This window comes from Pseudochaenichthys georgianus, chromosome 17 (assembly GCF_902827115.2).
Source record: "Pseudochaenichthys georgianus chromosome 17, fPseGeo1.2, whole genome shotgun sequence".
Taxonomy (NCBI): Eukaryota; Metazoa; Chordata; class Actinopteri; order Perciformes; family Channichthyidae; genus Pseudochaenichthys; species Pseudochaenichthys georgianus.
The window spans coordinates 12,897,687-12,916,615 of record NC_047519.1 but is presented as its reverse complement, the minus strand read 5'-3'; the positions used below and the strand labels follow the sequence as shown (position 1 = coordinate 12,916,615).

At 42.6% G+C, this 18,929-nt stretch overlaps 2 protein-coding genes across 4 annotated transcripts in view; one reads left to right on the top strand and one right to left on the bottom strand.

Moving 5' to 3' along the window:
• Positions 1 to 18,929, bottom strand: part of LOC117461967 (zona pellucida sperm-binding protein 3-like) — a 526,690-nt gene that overhangs the window by 290,644 nt on the left and 217,117 nt on the right. The window lies entirely within an intron of this gene.
• Positions 1 to 18,929, top strand: part of carmil3 (capping protein regulator and myosin 1 linker 3) — a 115,497-nt gene that overhangs the window by 2,510 nt on the left and 94,058 nt on the right. For all 3 annotated transcript variants that reach the window (XM_034103654.2, XM_034103653.2, XM_034103652.2), the window contains exons 3-6: positions 1,937 to 2,031; positions 15,815 to 15,865; positions 17,351 to 17,410; positions 17,492 to 17,613. In XM_034103654.2, coding sequence (XP_033959545.1) covers positions 1,937 to 2,031; positions 15,815 to 15,865; positions 17,351 to 17,410; positions 17,492 to 17,613 — 328 coding nt within the window. The remainder of the gene's footprint in view (positions 1 to 1,936; positions 2,032 to 15,814; positions 15,866 to 17,350; positions 17,411 to 17,491; positions 17,614 to 18,929) is intronic.

Genomic DNA, 18,929 nt, shown 5'->3' with positions numbered 1-18,929 from the left:
AAAATAGCCCAGTTATGAGTCTTCTTCAGTGTGTGTGTGTGTGTGTGTGTGTGTGTGTGTGTGTGTGTGTGTGTGTGTGTGTGTGTGTGTGTGTGTGTGTGTGTGTGTGTGTGTGTGTGTGTGTGTGTGTGTGTGTGTGTGTGGCTGTGTGTGTGTGTGTGTGTGTGGCTGTCTACGGCTGTCTACTGGTCTCTGTGATTATTCAACCCTGAGCAGCTTTCATTGAAGGAACAATCCACCAGTGTGTCCCTAAACTCAGAGACAAAGCAGAAACAAGACAACAGCGTCATTAGCGTCGACAACCACTGATTCATTTCCATAGGAGCAGGTCCAGAAAGTGTCCATAATCAAACGTTAACACTTACTTTGCTACGGAAAGTGACCGTAATAGCACTTTGTGAAGATGCGTAACAAATTGTAAGACATTTCTTTTCCATTGGCATGCACTTCCAGAACGGCTTCAAACTAAGTACCCTAGCATAGCTTGTTTTAAAGAGTAAATCCCCAATGTAGCTTTGCACTGCCGCAGCATTGTCAGACTCACGCTGGGCAGTAAATGCTCTTTGAACTAAAGGATACAACTGATGCAGCAAAACAGGAGAAATCTCTTTTTATATTCGTATGGTTACATTACCCACAGTGCAAATCAGCCTGTGATTGTTGGTTGAGTTTTTTAAATGTAATGTGTGTTAAATTGTAAATGTGTTTCTGTTAATGTGGGTAAGAAGCAGATTTTAATGGTTCTATTACGCGTAAGCTCCCATCTTCATCTCCATCCACCTAAATCTTTATTGTCTTCAGCAACTAAATATTCCTAAGAGATGGGTGACTGACTTGTTTTAACTGCAGTTAACAATTATTGTCTTAAGTCTCTTGATTACGGCTTGATTGTTTTGTTTATGACGTTTTTGAGATCCTTTATACCATCGTATAAAGCAAGAAGCCGGCAAACCAGCCACTGTTTATATGTGAAAGGCTGATGCCAGTAACATTTGCTTTTTACTCAAATTATGAATTAGCTATTGAATAATTAATAATTAAAAATGTTCAATTAGCTGTTCATTACAAGGATTTATTTTCCATGTTGAACTTACCACATACATTTTTGATCTTAAGTTGTATCTGCTGCTGAAAACCATATATGAAATCCAACCATTGGTGAAATCCAACCATTGGTGAATTGATTGAAGGTGGAGAGCCCTCTCTGACACTAAACACCCACAATCTCCCAAAGGAGTTCCTTAGGGTTGTAATGTGGTGATTTGTAAAGGTTGTTTCATAGGCTTGATGTCATTGTAATACACATCAAACCATTCAATGCCCCCTCATACCCTATACTGTATGGGAGCATCTGCATTCATATTCCTTCTCTTTGAACAGGAGTTACTAACTTCCTGTATACTTAAGTGGTATTATGTCCTCATGCGACCTTACACAGAGGAATTAACTAAGTGGATACATACCGTGAGATATTATTAGAGAGCCCTTTTATTGGATTGGTAATGTTTAATTTCCTTCCAGGCACTTGGTGTTTGACAGTAACGTAGGAACCGTAGTATTTTGTTGTTCCTTCAGGGCTCAAACTACTGTTGCCTGGGGACGGTAGAAAATGTGTGTTGAGGAAGAATGTAGCTACATTGTGAACAAATGGACAACAGGAAAGCTAATTGACGTTAGCTTTTAGCAGTGAGCACCCACCTCTTGTATACGGTCTTTGGTTAACAAATCATAATTAGCATCATCAGGACATCAAAGATACATTCTATGATTGCTAACTCCTTTTATTCATGTTCTTTCCTCTCATATGTCACCCAGCTGCATATTCAAGTGTATTGTATTTCCATCGTTCTACAGTTCTGTGCATTCCAGGGCAGCACATCTCATTCTGTAATGGCTTTACGTTATGTAACCTTCTCCCCTCTGCTCATTTCTCCAGAGGGCATCAGGAAGGTGCTGGACAAGCAGGCCATTAAGTTTGTGCGAGCCATCAAGCAGGACACCCGGAGCGGCAAGACAGAGGACAGGATTCTGGTGAGAGACGCCAACACCCTCACACCCAACACCCCCCACCCTTCTTCTCTCAGACCAGGTCACCTGAAAGATGTCATTGTTAAAGCAGCAGCACCTTTCCGTTGCGTTCGGTGTTGAATATGGAACAGAAACGGCTCCTTGCGGACAAAACGGAAATCAATGGCAGTTAATTGCGACAAATTGAAAGAGCCATAAGAAGTCACAGATTATGCATCCCGGGACACAACAGACGTACGCAAAATCGGGCTTAAGACAGATGCTGCCTAAGCAGAGCGAAGTGGACATGGCCTACTGAGTCCATCCTGAGAGTTTATTAGATGTGGCAGCATGGCCTTAATGCCACGGGCCAGACTTTGGGGTGGGTGGGTGGGTGTGTGTGTGTGTGTGTGTGTGTGTGTGTGTGTGTGTGTGTGTGTGTGTGTGTGTGTGTGTGTGTGACATGGTGTTCATGCAGGGACATCATGTATTGTTTTATTTGAAGAAGGAGCTTGTATGCCAGAGGGTGTGTGGGCAGCATGTGATGTGTTCAAGGAGCTTGTGCGAGCCAAGGCCACCTCTGTTATTGAGGAATCAGTTAGTCGGCTACATTAGTGACTGATCAGTTACTCACACACGGTTGCTATGTGCGACATTTAGCTCATTTAGCCCTCTGAAGACAACGAAAAAGCATCTGATAAGTGGATAAAACAATCAGTACTTCTCGGTCTGTGCTGTTGTGTCCTCTACCCCCATCACGCCTTCATCTATCTCCATCATTACCGCACCCCCCCTCTATTTTTGTCATCTCCTTTCTTTGTTTCCTCTCTCCCTCCCTCCTTATCTGTCCATCTCGATTATCCTCCTCCTCATCACCCCCCGCCCTCTCACTTTTTCTCCGTCTCTACCCTTTGTGCCCTTTCCTCTTCCCTCCATCTTTACTCAGACCCGTAAAAGGGTATCGAGCTCCTCTTCCCATCAGAAGCGATTCAATTAGGTCTCTGCCTTACGAGAGTTTTTTACTATCCAAATGGGCCCTAGCCGCTCAGGCCGCTGCACCGAGTTCTTTCAAGGGAAGGGGGGCGAAGAAGGAGGGGGGGGGGTGGATATGAGAAGTCATATTGGCTCGTTGTCAAGGTCTCCCCCTCTAAAAGGCAATCTTTTCACTCTAATGGATACATTTGTTTGTGTATATGAAGGAGGAACAGACAGGGGAGTTTGTAAATAGTTTGTTTCGGTCTCTGGATTTCATGCACTAATGTTCTGTCATACATGAAAATGTCCTACATGGTAGTTTGAGTAAGAGGAGTATTTTAGGATGGCTTTCTATAAGCAGTTGAGAGGTGAAAATAATGTTTCTGAGCCAAAAAAACCGTTTTATCTTCCCTTTCATGTGGTTCCCAGCGTCACGCTTGGAGTACACGTTGCAGGTTAAATCTGAGCAACGTCATGGCTCTCATCCCGATTCCTCTGCTGTGTGTATTTTGTGGTACATCAAGTTAATACTGACGTGTCTTTGTTCTACATCTTGCTCTTTCCTTTTGCCTCCTTTCCCCTCTGGAAACATGCTGGTGTCCAGCTGTCTGTGTGTGTTGACTGTACCAGCCATCATGCTGACACACATACTCGTGCACGCCCACACGCGGGGTCCCCGCACCCATCTCAGACAGACGCAGCCGGGACTCAGCTTAACATCCAAATGGCACCCAGGGCAATGCATGTGGGAGCATCAACATTCATGTCTTCATCACGGGGCATGCATGTACACACGCACACACACGCACGCACGCATGCACGCGCACACACACACTCATGTGTACAGTTTGACATGTGCAGGAGGCATCCCGAACATGGTGCACTGAAAAGTTGCCTGCATACAAACTCTTACGGCCATTATTAGATCACTCTCTTTGAAGATTGGAGGCAAGTTGGAAAACAAAGCATCTTCAAACGCAAAAAGACAGGGAGGGACATCGGGGGGGGGGGTGGGGAGTGTTTGTGATGGAAGAGGAGGGGAGGGCACCCCACAAGAGAAATGGAGGAAGGCGTGAGAGGAGGGGGGGGGTGGACTCTTGGATGTGTTGTGATGCCCCAGTTGCCCATTTGGCTCTTCCGCCACTTATTTATCCCGATTGTTCGCTCCGTTTCATCCTCCATTGACTCCGGTCGGTCCCACCTAATAATGGGCCTATTACTGGCTCAGATTGCGCCTCTTTGACAGTCCCGAGCACACTCGGGCGCTTCACACGCTCATTTCCTTCTTAGGTTACGCAGAGGTCCCGCTCAAAAGACTCTGGTCGGTTTGAGATTGTGTTCGTGCAGCAGCGTCTTAAGACTGGGGTGTGGTTGCGTGTACATTTCTTTCTTGCTTGTTATGAAAGTTGGTACAAGAAATACATCACTTTATATGTACAATTCACTTTGGGAAGTTGCCTTATTCGACACATATATAATGAAGCTATTCATTAAAAAAATCATAACGAATAATAATTCTTTGTTGGTTTTTGAATTCTCTATATTAAGCATTTCAACATGTTACAAAATGTAATTTCTTTCTAATAAATACATATATATACATATATATATATATACATTTAAAAAATACATACATAATGTAAAGAATTATAAATAATACATACAAATAAATATAAAATGTATATATTTAAAAAAATACATACATAATGTAAAGAATTATAAATAATACATACAAATAAATATAAAATGTATATTTAATTATGTACCTCCAACAAATGTAGTACTAAAAAATGTAGTAATAATTTACAACAATTTGGAAGATTGATCCCCTTTTTTGTGTTTTTCCCTACAAACCACTGCTGACTTGTTTTGTTCTATATCTGCCATATAATACATCTTTTAGGATCAATATTCTTTATGATTAATTGTGTCTGTTAAACTTGTCCACCTGTATTTAACCGATTGGCTGAAAATTATTCGTAAAACTTTATAATCCCAAAACACTAGAATTTGCTTTTTGTAAAACCATCCAATATACATCTCTATGGAACATGCACAGTATTTATTCAATTCATACTAGTCCTCAGACTTTTTTGGAAGCCTAATTGAGTTTTTTCTTGCATACTTTAAAACCAGTGCTCGAAACGTTCCCCTCATCACTTGCAAGGTATCACAGCTCAAAATGTGCGTAACTAAATGAAACAAAGGCTAATCTAATGCTCTCTGGACTTTGTACCCTACATCTTAATGGATTGATATTCCATTGCTCTTACATTATGATATCATTCCACGACATCTACTTGTATCGACTCAGTAAATTACAAACGAGGCATCCGTCTTGTGTTGCTTTTTAAATGGAATGATTTAAAATTTGGATTGAGAGTCTATCAAATTGACAGTGTTGATAAACTTGTTTTTGTGCTAAATATTATAAATAAATTCAACCTGAATTTAACCATTGCCAAATGCAGATTCATGGACGGGCCAACTGAGCCATTCGGGACTAAATAAATATTAAAACATAAAAGTAGTATGAATCTTATTGGTGCTGCTTCATGTTTGTAGTCAAAATTGAGCATCAACAACTTCCTTTGAGATTTCTCCCTTCCCGTATCTCAACCATAAGAATCTCGTTATCCTTAACTGAATTATTCTCTAATTGTTCTGCTTAAAAACAACAACTTTCTGCCCAATTTTTTTTAATGATTGACTTGAATCACGCTTTGGAATTGTTTAATTCCCTCTGTTCAACAGATCCTCCCAGACCCCGAGTTGAGTAATGGTAAAAACAAGTTCATATTGTCAGGATTCTCATCTTGGACCAGTGGCATTAAAAAAAGGCAATTTTTTCTTTTTCTTCTGTTGATAAAAATACAAACATAGGAGAACAAGTAGGCTAAACAATCATCATTTAAATGTTAATGTCAATAAATAGGATATATACGAGACAAATAGGCTGATCAACTGCCATCCTTCCAATTGGTGCATCTCTAGCAGTCTAGATACCGTCAAGGATAGTTTAGAGGGGCTCATTGTACTTTTTGGGGTTTTCCCTTTCCTGTAGTTGTGTGTTATATATGTTTTTTGTGCATGTTAATGGTCTGCTAAGGCTAAAATCCCAAAGTTCTCTCCCCCTCTGCTTGGAATACCTAGATTAGACTCCTTTCCTACTTCTGTAACATGATGACATCACTATGTAACACTTGCTCTTCTATTGGGTAGAGATCCAACACATTGTACTTGATAGGCTAAGGGGACTAAGGCCCCGGCCACACGAGGACGAAAACAGTCGTTTGCGTTACTGTTTAGTGTCATATAGACCGTTCGGCCACACGAGGACGACCGAATACGGCACTAAACGACTGCGGAAACAATAACGGGTCTCAAGGTGGATAGAACGGCATACGCAACGCTCTGGGGGGTCCAACGGCTCCGTGTGTACGCCCTATACCAGGGGTCGGCAACAGGCGAACCGCGGTCCGGATCCGGACCCAGACGCCGACCTATACGGACCCGGACCTATAATCAATACATTAATAGGGGATTTCAATTTTGACGGGGCGATTCTATTTTAACCGCTGCCGACAGGGGGCGAAAGAGACAAGTGAGCGATACAGGGAGAGAAACACAGAAGAAGAGACGAGAGCGCGGCAGAGAGAAGCGGAGAGGAAAGTGAGAGAAGAGAATAATTAGCGATACAGGGAGAGAAGAGTGAATAGGCGAGTTAGCGGCAGACAGGGAGAGACACATAATTACACATGGCGCTCTCCAAGAAGAGGAACGTGGACAGTGAGAAGAACAGAGCTTTTAACCCTGAGTGGACGGACTCATTCATGTTCATCCTGCCCACTGGGATCACAGAACCAGTGTGTCTCATTTGTTCAGAGACCGTGGCGCTCATTAAAAGTGCCAAAACGCCACTATGAGACAAAACACAAAGTGTTTGACCAAACGTTCCCTCTCAAGTGAGAACTGAGGTCACACAAAATAAGCAGTCAGAGCCCGATATGATCAGTCCACCAGGATCAAAAACTAAATATCGTTCCAGGGCAGGCTAACCGAGGCTAACCAATGAGCACCTGCATGTGTGTATGAGAATGGCCCTGACACCATTTCAGCCCAGATTTAAACTCCTGGCAGGACAAGCTCCAGCTCAATTCTCGCACTGAACAAAAAAAAGTGAGTGAGGGACTGCAATATAAGAGGGAAAGAAAGAGAAACTTTAAAACTGTTCAATTGTGATGTGTACAGACTGATATTGTTCTATAATCGTCTGAAACTGTTAGGTCATGATGTGAAACGGTTAACAAAGAAAAAGGGAAAATCAAGCTGCTGCTACACTTTATTTTATTTATCTAAAATTAAGCACTTTTAAGATGCACATATTTCAAAAGCTATTTTATTTATTTTCTCCTATTTTATTTTTAAATGCAGCCAGAGAGGAACATTACACATATCCACAGTATTTTACTGTATATCTGTATAGTACAATGTTAATTGACAATAAATGTTTTTGAATTGTACTTTCTTTATTTGATTGGCAGTCAGCTGTTGATTACATGCAGACGTTGATAAAGCTACAGGCTACTTCAATACATATCACACTAATTCATAAAGCAACTTAGACAGTTTGATGTTCCGGACCTTTGCATGGAGAGATTTTCTCTAACTGGACCTTGTTGAACTTTAGTTGAATACCCCTGCCCTCTACAATCATTTTCTGATAATGATGAGGCAATAGCCCCGCCTCTCCCCACCTCTGCTGCTCACCCCCGCGTCAAAGTAAACTGCACTGAATTCAGATTATTTATCTTTCTCTCGATATGGACATAAACGCGAGTGAAGTCTAATCTGACAGGACGGAGACACCTCTCAAACTACCTAAACTAGTTATAAATATGTTTATTTACTGTGGGCCGGGTCACTCATTACTGGATCAGCTGCTGCATGAGACAGACACTGACGCTGTCCGAAGAGAGGGAGGAAAAAGAGAGGCTCTGTGTATTTTATTATTATATTATATAGATTCTTTATTCATTTGTTTTAAAGCTCAATACATAACAGAGAAGACCTTTGACCGGCACTTTTATAATTTTGTCGGAAGATTTAAACTTTAATACACGTTGACTGGCGAAAAACTCTGCCCGGTTCCCTCGGGCCCCCACCGCGGAGAATACACAGAAGGGCAACCATGACAACCATGCTTCTTCGCTGCTTTTGTGGAGGAAGTTACAGCGCCACGTACAGGCTCCTGCATATGTACTGCAGCTTCTCCAGCGGTTGGAGCTAAACGGAGCGGTCTCGTGTGGACAGACAGACACTATCCGGTGAATATTGCGTGTGGACGGAAGCTTTTTTGCATTTGCGTTAATCCTATGCGTTTAGCCGTTTTCGTCCTCGTGTGGCCGGGGCCTAATTCTATGTGGTTGACCAGTCCATCCATTTAACCGAAGTGAAACGCACCCCTAGTCATACAGGACCAGAGTAGCTATGACCAGAAGAAGAGCCAACAGTAACAAAATCCAACCACAAATAAAGGAAAGCTCTGTGCTGTGTTCACTGCTGAATACAGCCAAACTTGTCTGCACAATTCCACCTACGCTATCTTGCTTAAAGTGGACCTATCATGCTATATTTGAACAATATATTGTAGGGCCATACTTATATAAAGTATATAAATATAGTTGTTTTTATCAAAATACCAAACAGCTCCTGCATTTTAGCCATGCCTCATTCACTCTATTTGCTCTTTCCAGCCCTGTTTTTGCAAGGGCTGATTCTGTGACGTAGCTTTAATGCAAATGAGCTGCAGCTGACCACGCCCCCCTGCAGGAGATGGGAGCGTGCTTAGAGATCAGCTGCTGGGCTGTCAGAAGAGGGGGAGGAAAAGAGATCTCTGTCCTCCGTGTTTTATTCTTATATTATTATATAGAGTCATTATTCATTTGTTTTAAAGCTCAATAAATAACAAAGAAGACCTTTGACCGGCACTTTTCTAATTTTGTCCGGAAGATTTAAACTTTAACGGACATGTTGACCGCCGAAAAATATCTAACTGAAACTCTGCCGCACGGTCCCCTCGTTCCTTGGAAGAGACGGAGAGGTGGGTGTTTGTCATCTGCTGGTGCCAGAGAGAATTACAGCGAGGGAGGGATTTGCATTGAATTACAGGAGCAAACGCTTGCCTCGGGGAGGGAGAAAAAGAGCCACAGCAGAGAATAAACAGAAGGGTAACCATAGCAACCTTGCGCGGGAAGTCTTCTTCGCTGCTTTTGTGGCAAACTACAGCGCCACATACAGGCCTGGCATATGTACTACAGCGTCTCCAGCGCTTTCGAGCGGCAATGGCCGGCCGTGGCCCAACCTCACATTCCCCTGATAGGTGGAGAGTTGGCCATTAAGCGAAGCACCCTGTTTCTGACGTCAGAACAATTTCAAATCTGTATCAGTCTGTATCAGATCGGTTGCAGCCCCGTTTTTAGAGATTTGGGTATGGAGGAAAAGAGAGAGGGTTCAGTTCCCTGACACACCGGGGACACATATTCATTTATAAAAGACGTACAAAAGTGCATTTTGCATGATAGGTCCCCTTTAATTCATTTGTGTCCATCTTTCTCATGGCTCTTGCCTCTTGTCATTCAATAACAGTCTAATCGGACCTGCTTTGCTGCATTTACTCTCAGCTTTATAGTTTCTTTAGTTTCTTCCTTCCTTTTTTTTAAACCAGACTCTACTTTGTTTAGCTTTTTTCAACAGTCCAGAATGTGTACATTTTCAGACTCGTACCACCTAATTGTATTTCAAAAACTGTAACAAATGTGCACACTTCTAATGTTTAAATAGATGTTAATGTTGTGGTAGTTCGGTGTATATTTAAGCAATAGCTCACGCTAAGGGGGCTTCGCGTCAGGGCCGAACCACGCCCCTTAGCTGTGATATAATGAGCATATATCACGGCCTGAAGTGAGCTATTGCTTTTATAAAACGGTTACCAAGTGTGGCAATATGAAATAAAAATACACACTCTAATTTAAATAGTTTTTATTAGTAAATAATGATGTTCAAAATAAAATAGTCCCTCCGTTGCCTTCTGCGCGAAACATAGTGCGAGGTGGTTGCTATGCAACAACACTAACAGCTAGCGAACATATTAGACGGAGAGCGTTGATCCATTATTTGGCTATTTATTTACACTCATTTGTATGTTGCCGTTTATTGTGCAGCCACTGAAAACCTGTCCAGCATCAGTAGCATGGCTTACGTGGTTACTTGTTGAGGTTGAGGTTGTTCTAGGCTGTTGTTTGGCGTGGCGAGAATATTTCTCCACTTTCTCCGGTCCCCGAGATTCGGCTTCGAGTAGCTCTGGAGAGAGCTTTCGCAGGTCTGTGGCCACTAACGGTCATCATTTATCTGCTTTGTTTCAAGACCCGCATCAGAAAGCTTTTGAATGGTGCTACTTTTCCAGTTGGTCTACCTGCTCTTCTCGTAGCTCTGCATGTCGTCGTTTAGGTGCATTCTTTTGTGGAGATAGGCACTCCTCAATCCACTCCTCCATAGTAAGACCCCCCCGGAGGTCGACGTTAATCTTAAATGTTTCCATATTATGCTTTGTAAGTTTGTTTCGTAACGGAAGAAATGTAAATATATTTATAAAACGGACAAGTCAAATCAAGCAATCTGATTGGTCAATAGCGTTTTTGCGGACCTCTTTGATTACAGATTTGAAAACATCGCTGCTTGCTTTAAAAGTAGCACAATTAATTATGTCAAACCTTGGAAAGTATCTAGATATCCCTGCTCTAATGCCAAAGGAACTGCACACTGAATATGTGTTGCCGTTTGATGTCTATGTTTGGACCGCTGTGTACAAAGGAGGGTTTCTGCCCCCTTACTTCTCCGCTGCTTTCTTGTTCCAGTTTGAAAAGCATTGCTTTTCAGCCCAACATACTGTTTTTCTCAGATGCGGAAGGATACTGACTTGTTGTGAAAAGTAACTTATAATTCTACCCGTGAGATATGCTCAGTATATCACGGCTAAGAACCAATCGGATTGCTTGATTTGACTTGTCCGTTTTATAAAACAGGTCATATCATTTTTTTGGGGTCAGAGAGTGCCTTTTATTAGAGATACAGAGTTGCCCAAGGCTAACCACTGTTATCCGGGTATATAGGGTAACTTTTTTTATTTGATTCTATATTGTGTATCTACTCTGTAGAGGTTAATGAATGCCTTTACTGTGTATTTTTTACTTCTGGTTTTCCCTAATTTCCCAATTCGAGATCATCAAAGTGCATCCATCTTTCGATCCATTTCCAAATGACAAATGACAGAGAATGTGACTAATCAGCTTCAATGTGTATTTGAGCCTGAAAGACTCCCAGAGGTCCTTTTTCTGACATATAGGATGGACATACAAACCATACAAAAAAGATATTGGTCTTCAGGTCCCAGTCCTGATTCCTGCTCAAGATTGTTGTACCATACATGCTTCATCACTAACATTGAGGCTGCCTTTGTTGCTTTTTAAGCTACAAAAATGAATGTAAACAAACATCAAAGCAAAAGACTGAACCACACTGAATTATATAATCTACATCTGAATTTTGAATGGTGAAACTGGGCCTTTCGCTTTCATCTCCAGAAGACGCTTTGTTGCGCAGAGACTCCAGCTGCGCGGTGGACTGTGAAAGGAAGCCGAGCAAAGCAGTAAAGCACTGACGGCTTGCGCCAGCAGCAGAATCTTGTGTTCTTTTAGCCCCGTCTTTATTTCGGCAACCAGCACCACCATCATCGGCGTATTGCTTCAATAGCTTTTCACCGCAAGGTGCTCAGAGTGGAGTCGTTTTACGAAGCAAGGGTCTGTGATTTTCCATCTGACGTGCAGCTCTGCTCTGTAATTAGGACTGAGCTTTCTTTTGATTATCATAACACATGTTGGTAGCCTATGGCAGAGGCTATGGAGTGTGGCTGCTGACCTTCTCTCCTACCCCAGGAGAAGGAGGGGGTTGTAAGTGTGTTTGTTGTGAGGCCTGAGAGGCATCTCCAAGTGCCTCTATTCCTCTGTTTAGTTCTTCCTTTTCCAACTTAATCTCATTGTCCTCATCTCTCCCTTCATCCATTTGGCCTCTCCCACACTCACAGCTTGTCTCTATCTCATCCTACTTTTTCACATTTCCCCCCCCTCCCCTTCTTTTTTCTCCTCGCAGCCCATTCACCCAATCTTGGCCACTCTTCAGCCCATTCTCGGCTTTTTATACACTCCATCTCATCTCTTACTTCCATCTATAGTACAAACCCTTTCCATTATCTGTCTCCTTTTCCCTATGTTCTGTTTTTAAGGAGGTCCTTTGGGTTTTTCAGACTACTCTCTTTTTGCCATTTCTTTGATTTAGACCCATTGGAATGGTACGTTTTTAGGAGAATATTTGGAACAAAGATGTGCTTTTTTGGAGTTTTGCATTTCTTTCCTCTCATTTGGCTTCAGCCTCCTTCTTTCTCTCTTACAGCCACTCTCAAGTCCACTTTGAAAGCAGGACCTGGGGCATCTGTGCTTTCAATCCAGTTGACACACACACACACACACACACACACACACACACACACACACACACACACACACACACACACACACACACACACACACACACACACACACACACACACACACTCGCATGTAAGCTGACAGATTGACTGATGGCAGGGCTGGGCTCTTGTGATGCTGAGTTCACTTGAGTGATGATGGCCGACTGCGAGTGTGTGTGTGACAGCGAGAGGAGTCCAAAGCCAGCTTAGCAGGCTATTCTGCATCATATGTGCATGAGAGTCCAAACTGAGTGTTTGTGTGTATCCTACTAGCAGGCCGGACTCATACTAATGTTTGTATCGGAATGTTTCTTATTCTGTGTGTGTGTTGTGTGTGTTTTTAAAATGCCCTTGTGGTCGAGCCAGAAATACTGCAGGCGTTCAAATCTGGCACTGATCCTCAGCTGTTTCCTCCGAGGCAGCACTGCCACACACACACACACACACACGCGACCCAGAGACACACTTTGATTTGCACCATCTCGTTTGAAGTGCAAGACCCAGAGCCTGACAGCTTATGATTAATATAAGCCCCCCGCCCTCTGCCCTCTCAGATGCGTGTGCACGTGAACACACACAACCGGAAAGAGATACATTTGAGTTTTTTCCGTTCACAACATACTGCCATCCTGCCCTCTCGGCCCGCTGGAGGGGCTGGCTGGCTGGCTGGCTCTTTGACCTATTGCTGTGCTGTCACAGCAAGGGCACCAGAGTCCCTTCCCATTGCGTCATCTTAACCCACACCTTCATTCGACACTTCCTCATACATATTTGAGATTGCCACTCACGGTTTTTTCTTGGCTGACCTGGTCAAAAAAAGTCGACAATCTCATCTTGGAAGATTTCCCAGGCAGAAAGTGAATCTTTTGAGGGGCTTTTAGGATTTTTCGATTGATCTGTGGAGGAGAAGGTTGCCAGGATTTCGGCTGAGGATAGTGGGGCTTGATTTTAGCTTAATTTAGCTATTTGTGCCCATTTTAATATTAAGAGCAGGTTAATTTGCCCAATTATACAATTGGCTGGATCGGTTGTTTCAGAGAAAGACTTTTTTTTACTTTGGAAAACCAGATACACCAAACCCTTATTAGGACAAAGGCTGACAGTTTTGTCACCTTACATTGCCTTTGAAAAAGCCATTTATTGGATAATTCAATCAATCCCTCTGATTGGCTGATCGAAATATGCCATTTGATAGGGCTGTTTAGCCAATCGCAACGAAACATTTTATTTGCCAATAAAGACGTGCTCTTGGATTGGCCCATTGAAATGAAGCCTCTGAGTGGCAGACTGAAATTACCCCTTGATTGCCGAATTCAAAGTAACCTTCTGATTGGCGGATTGAATCTAGTGATTTAATTGGTCTATTGAAACCAGCCATAGATTTCCCCGATTAAGAAGAACCATTTTATTGGAGATTTTTGGAGCATTTTTCCGGCCTCAATGCTTTTCATTTGTAAACAAAAGAATAATGATTTCTGCAATTTTCAAAAAAGGTAATTTGACCCGACTTTAATGGTGCTTGGACCCTAAAGAAAAAGAGCCATTCATACATTCATGGTTGTGAGTGGTAAAACGTATGAAATGATATGGCACATCAGTATAACACAGAGCGTATGTATCAGCACTCTTGTGTAGACACGCTGTAAACATGAGGAGCCTACTCACAGCATTGATCCTGCCCTTCATATTATTGGGGGCAATGGAGCGCAGGGAGGTTGTAGCAAAGTGACATTTTTATTTGGAAAGGGAGACATTTGTTTCATCTCATATATTGAATGGAACTCCCCTAGATATGATTCTTCATCTCTGCACAAACCCCATCTGAGTGAAAAATAACTGCCTGGAGTATTGACTGTTATGATACCTCAATGGTCTGTAAATGATATATCGAGAGAGGACAAACCCTGCGCTTGTTCAGCATCAAAGGATGAAGCGTTATTGATGCCTCTGTTAACATTATGAGATCATCTGTCAGCTTGCGAGGCTTTTGAAGCAAGAAGTTGCTTCTGTCTTTAATTGTTTGGTCCCACCTCCCCCCCTGCTCCTCTGTTCTGCGCTGCCTCGAGGTCCCACTACGCTCCTTCCTGGATTTATGTAACAGAGTTTTCAAACTTGTCAAGGCGTTTTGATTGGGCTAACAATCTCCTGCGAAAAGGCCCCTCCACCAGCTTAGTGCAGAGATCTTATTCTCTCGATGGGGGTATCGTTCCGTCTCCTCCCTTTTTCCCTCTCCCTCTCCCCGTCTCCTCTCTGCGGGAGTCTGTTATGGACGTCTATACAGTTAAGACACGTAGGTTGATCTGCGAGGGCGAGCTTCTCAGGGAGTAGGTGTAGTATCTGAAGACTTCATTATCAAGAGGGGAAATCTGGTGTCTCCTCCGTCCTTCCATCGCCTCCTCTAACTCTCCCTTCTCTCTTTGTGCATTTATTTTCCCTTTCTTCCTCTCAACGCCACACAGCAGGGCGCCATTAGCCATTCAGCGCAGAGAGGCCTTGAGGAATTGAAAGCGACGGAGCAGAAAAAGAAAAAGAGAAACGGGAAAGGAGACAAGGGGGTTTGTTGTGGGGGGGGAGGAGAGGGGTTGAAGTGAGGTGTTGAGGCGGGAGCAGACCCAGACAGAGGCACACTGGGAGATGGAGGGATTAAGCGAGAAGATGGGGAGAATGAACAGTTTTCAATGGAGATGAAGAGAAATGACAGAATGCAACAACAAAAAAGTAGGGCCAAGGATCTGAGTAGGAGTTAGGGAGCGATATAGATCCACAGTGCATGCATGGGGGATGCTAATTGGGGACTTTTGAATTATGAATGAGATTAATTACATAAGCAGATGCAAATAGATTCATATTTTCTGTCTCTTACTTTACCCTGGATCCCTTTTTAAAAATGGTATTTCTATTAGCAAAAGCTCACCTCTTCCCCTCCCCTTCCCTTTTATCGACTTGCTTCCCTCCATTCAGGCATAGGTTGAGTAAGTGCTACTTGGCTGGTTCCATCAATACAACTTAAATCGGACAGCGTCACCTGACTCTCAATCTAGCTCGTAATATTTCTTTCCCACACGCGATCATCATTACCCGGCTAATGTCGGCGGTGCTTAGCGTGACTTACGAGTCCTCGGGACGAGCCGCGGAACATGATTTGCTCGCTTTTATGGAGCTGTTTGTGCCGTGCTATTTTCTGCTGCCATTTGCATTTTTTGTGTTTCCTGCTCCGTGACAAAAAAATGAATGTGTTCTCCCCCTCAGGTCCTGGCATCATGGAGACTGTATCTCTTCGCTGTCAAGGTGCCCACCAAGGTAACATTTTCCTCCCCCCACTGTCTGTGGAATTTGATGGCTTTCACTTGCCAGGCTTGATCTTATGGTAATTCCTAAGAGATGTGACAAAAAAAGCTGCAGACTTTCAGAGGAGATAATAATGATGACTGCGGGGATGATGTTTTTGAATGATAGGGATTACTACACTGATGATGATGATGATGATGACGACGATGATGATGATGATGATGATGATGATGATGATGATGATGATGATGATGATGAAGAAGGCAGCCCGGTGGCACGATGTTAGCTATTTAAGGCAATAGTTTGTCATTTTGGGAAATATGCTTAATCACCTTATTGCAGAGGCTGCTTTAAAATATCAATACTATTTAAATACGAAGCTACAGCGGTTTGTTTTCTTAGCTAACTGTTTTTCTTTAAACTTGTTTCCTGTTTGTTTAATCCACACACAATCAATTGAGTCAAAAGGCTTTTGAGGTGCTCGTCAAAATAGCGATCTTTTATCCTGATATTAGTAATTTCTTGTCTCGATAACAATATATATCACAGTATAGCATATTTACTAGTAAATAGTAAATAAATACTTAATATTATATCATTAGTCCAGGAACTAGTGTATTGTCTTGTCAAATAATATACTTTAGTGCAAAATGAAGTTTGAAGTGAAATGTATTAAAAGTAAATTCAGAGAAATTCAAGCTAGCATGTGCCCGTTATAATCATTATTTGGACTATATGATTGTTTTAAATGATTTCAACACGATACGAGTCCATTGAAAGACAACAAATTATTGTAGTGAATAATCACGAGCCCTTCAGTTGATTTGTTTGCCTTCCTCACTGTTCACAGTTTTTATGCTTACACTTTGAACGAAAGAAACCAAGCTAAATTCCAAAAATGAGTTGCTGCATACATGACGTCAGCACAAACTGGAAGTAAGCAAGCCAACAGTTTAAACTGAGGACACAACATATTATGAACCCGTCAGTGGAGCGGTGTGCACGACTCCAGTCAGCACAGTTAGGCCCCTGTGATGAATGTTAATGTCTAACAGGGTTGTGATTTGACTGTTTTCTGCTCAATGTAGCATACAACATGAACGACCCTTTGACTGTTCATGTTGCTTAAAAGTTTGTGGATCTCAGAAGGGTAAATCATGAACGTTTTTTTCTCCATACTTTAATTTAGTTATTTTTCTCAAGAGGCACACAAAACAAAATGTATTCTGATACAAGACTCAACCATTATTAATGAAAACAAATCACAAAACATGTTACAGTTAAATTATAGTACATTGATCAAATCAAAAATATTCTCAAACTATACCATGTGTGTCCTTACATTTAAAGGAATTAGCCTTTGAGGAGTCTTCAATATGATGTTTGAGAAGGTGTGAGAACCCTGAATATGTCGTGTTTTTAGAAGACAATATAATAAGATGGGGCTTTTGACAGCATGTCAGCGTGAACCACAGTGATGTCTTTCTGCTGTTTCAGACGGAGGTCACCTTCAACTTCCTGGAAATCCGAGCCATGAACACCTATCCGGAGCACCAGGTGACACACCGACAAACAAACCCTGCTGGTTCATAGCAGCATGGCGTATCACTATTAAAATCGTAATTTGTCCATATACAGGTTGTCATCGATACAGACAAGACCACCTACTCGCTGAAGCTCCAGAACCAGGAGCAGCTGAACCACGTGGTCAGCCACATCAACTACTCCCTCTCCCGAGTCTTCAACAACTCCATTTACGCGTAAGAAATTCTGGCACACCCCCTCGCCTCGGGCCGCGTAACAAGTCTTTTCATTTTGTGTTTTGTACTGGCCTAGGAGAGAAGACAAGTTGGCGGGCGTTAACAGCGCTCGACAGTCCGCTGACGAGTTGGCAGCTTCCCTTTCCGAGGCCGCTTTTCCTCTTCAGCAGCCAAATGCATCCTCGTATTGCTGTCGTTTGCATCCGAACCCTTTTTCTCTGTCACGGTAGACTTTAACACCCGGCAATCAGCGGGATTAAATCAACCAGCTGACAATGAGGAGGCTGTTACCTGAAGGCAGCTTATTTTGTGTAAGCAAGAAACACACAGTCAATGACGGAGCAATAGAACTCCAGTCAAAAAGACTCTTACACGGATGAAAAACCTTCAAGTGGGCCGTGTACGTCCTCTGTACTTCCTAAAGGGTGAAGCACAGAGGACACACCAACATAAAAGCCTGTTAAATCCACCCCTTGATACTTTTTGTCCCCATATGTCCCCATTTACGATGTCTAAGAGCAACGGGATTGACTGCTCCGCCTATTGACCTGCACAAGGCTATCACCGCACTCCATCATCTTTCCCAATGGCTCTTTTCCATTAGGACCGCAGCAGATGCTTGCTGCCAGTGAGAACATTTAAAGAGTATACCGAGAGAGGGGAGGAAGTTGTTGTGGGTTTCACTGCGCAGCCTTGTGATGCTGTACACAATGCAGATAGTGTGGAGATAACGTGCGCACATATATACACACATGGCTCCTGGGGCAGGTGATGATTGTGGAGATAAGTTGGGGATTAAGGTCACCCATGTGGTTAGGTGTGTGATTTGTTGACAAATGGGATTAAGGACTGAGTGTGTTGAAAGCGACAGTATATTGGTGTAATCCCATCAAAAAGCCAAAGCAGGTAGAGCACAGTGTTATGAACAAACAGTGTATTAACTTCCTGATCCCTGTCCTCACTGTTTTCTGCTTACGGCATGCGGTTTTCCAAGGGAATAGTTGAAAGAAAACAAGCAGTAAGCACAGGAATATGTTTTTTGTTTTAAAATATAGATCGGCCCTAAGGACGGTAGCTTATAAAAGCATCACAGGGATCCAAATGTACAGTTGACGTGTTATTTATTCAAAAGCAAAGCAATGTCATGAGCAATTTCCGACAACATTGCAGACGTTCACTTCAATCCTAATTCCACTGTGGCCGGCAGGTGCAAACGCTTTTCAACGTCCCGAAACATTTCCAGTTTTATTATTTTAAAACATTTTATGCTGCTGTGTTCTGTTTAGTAAGTTCACCGTTTGGATTTAAATCTTAAT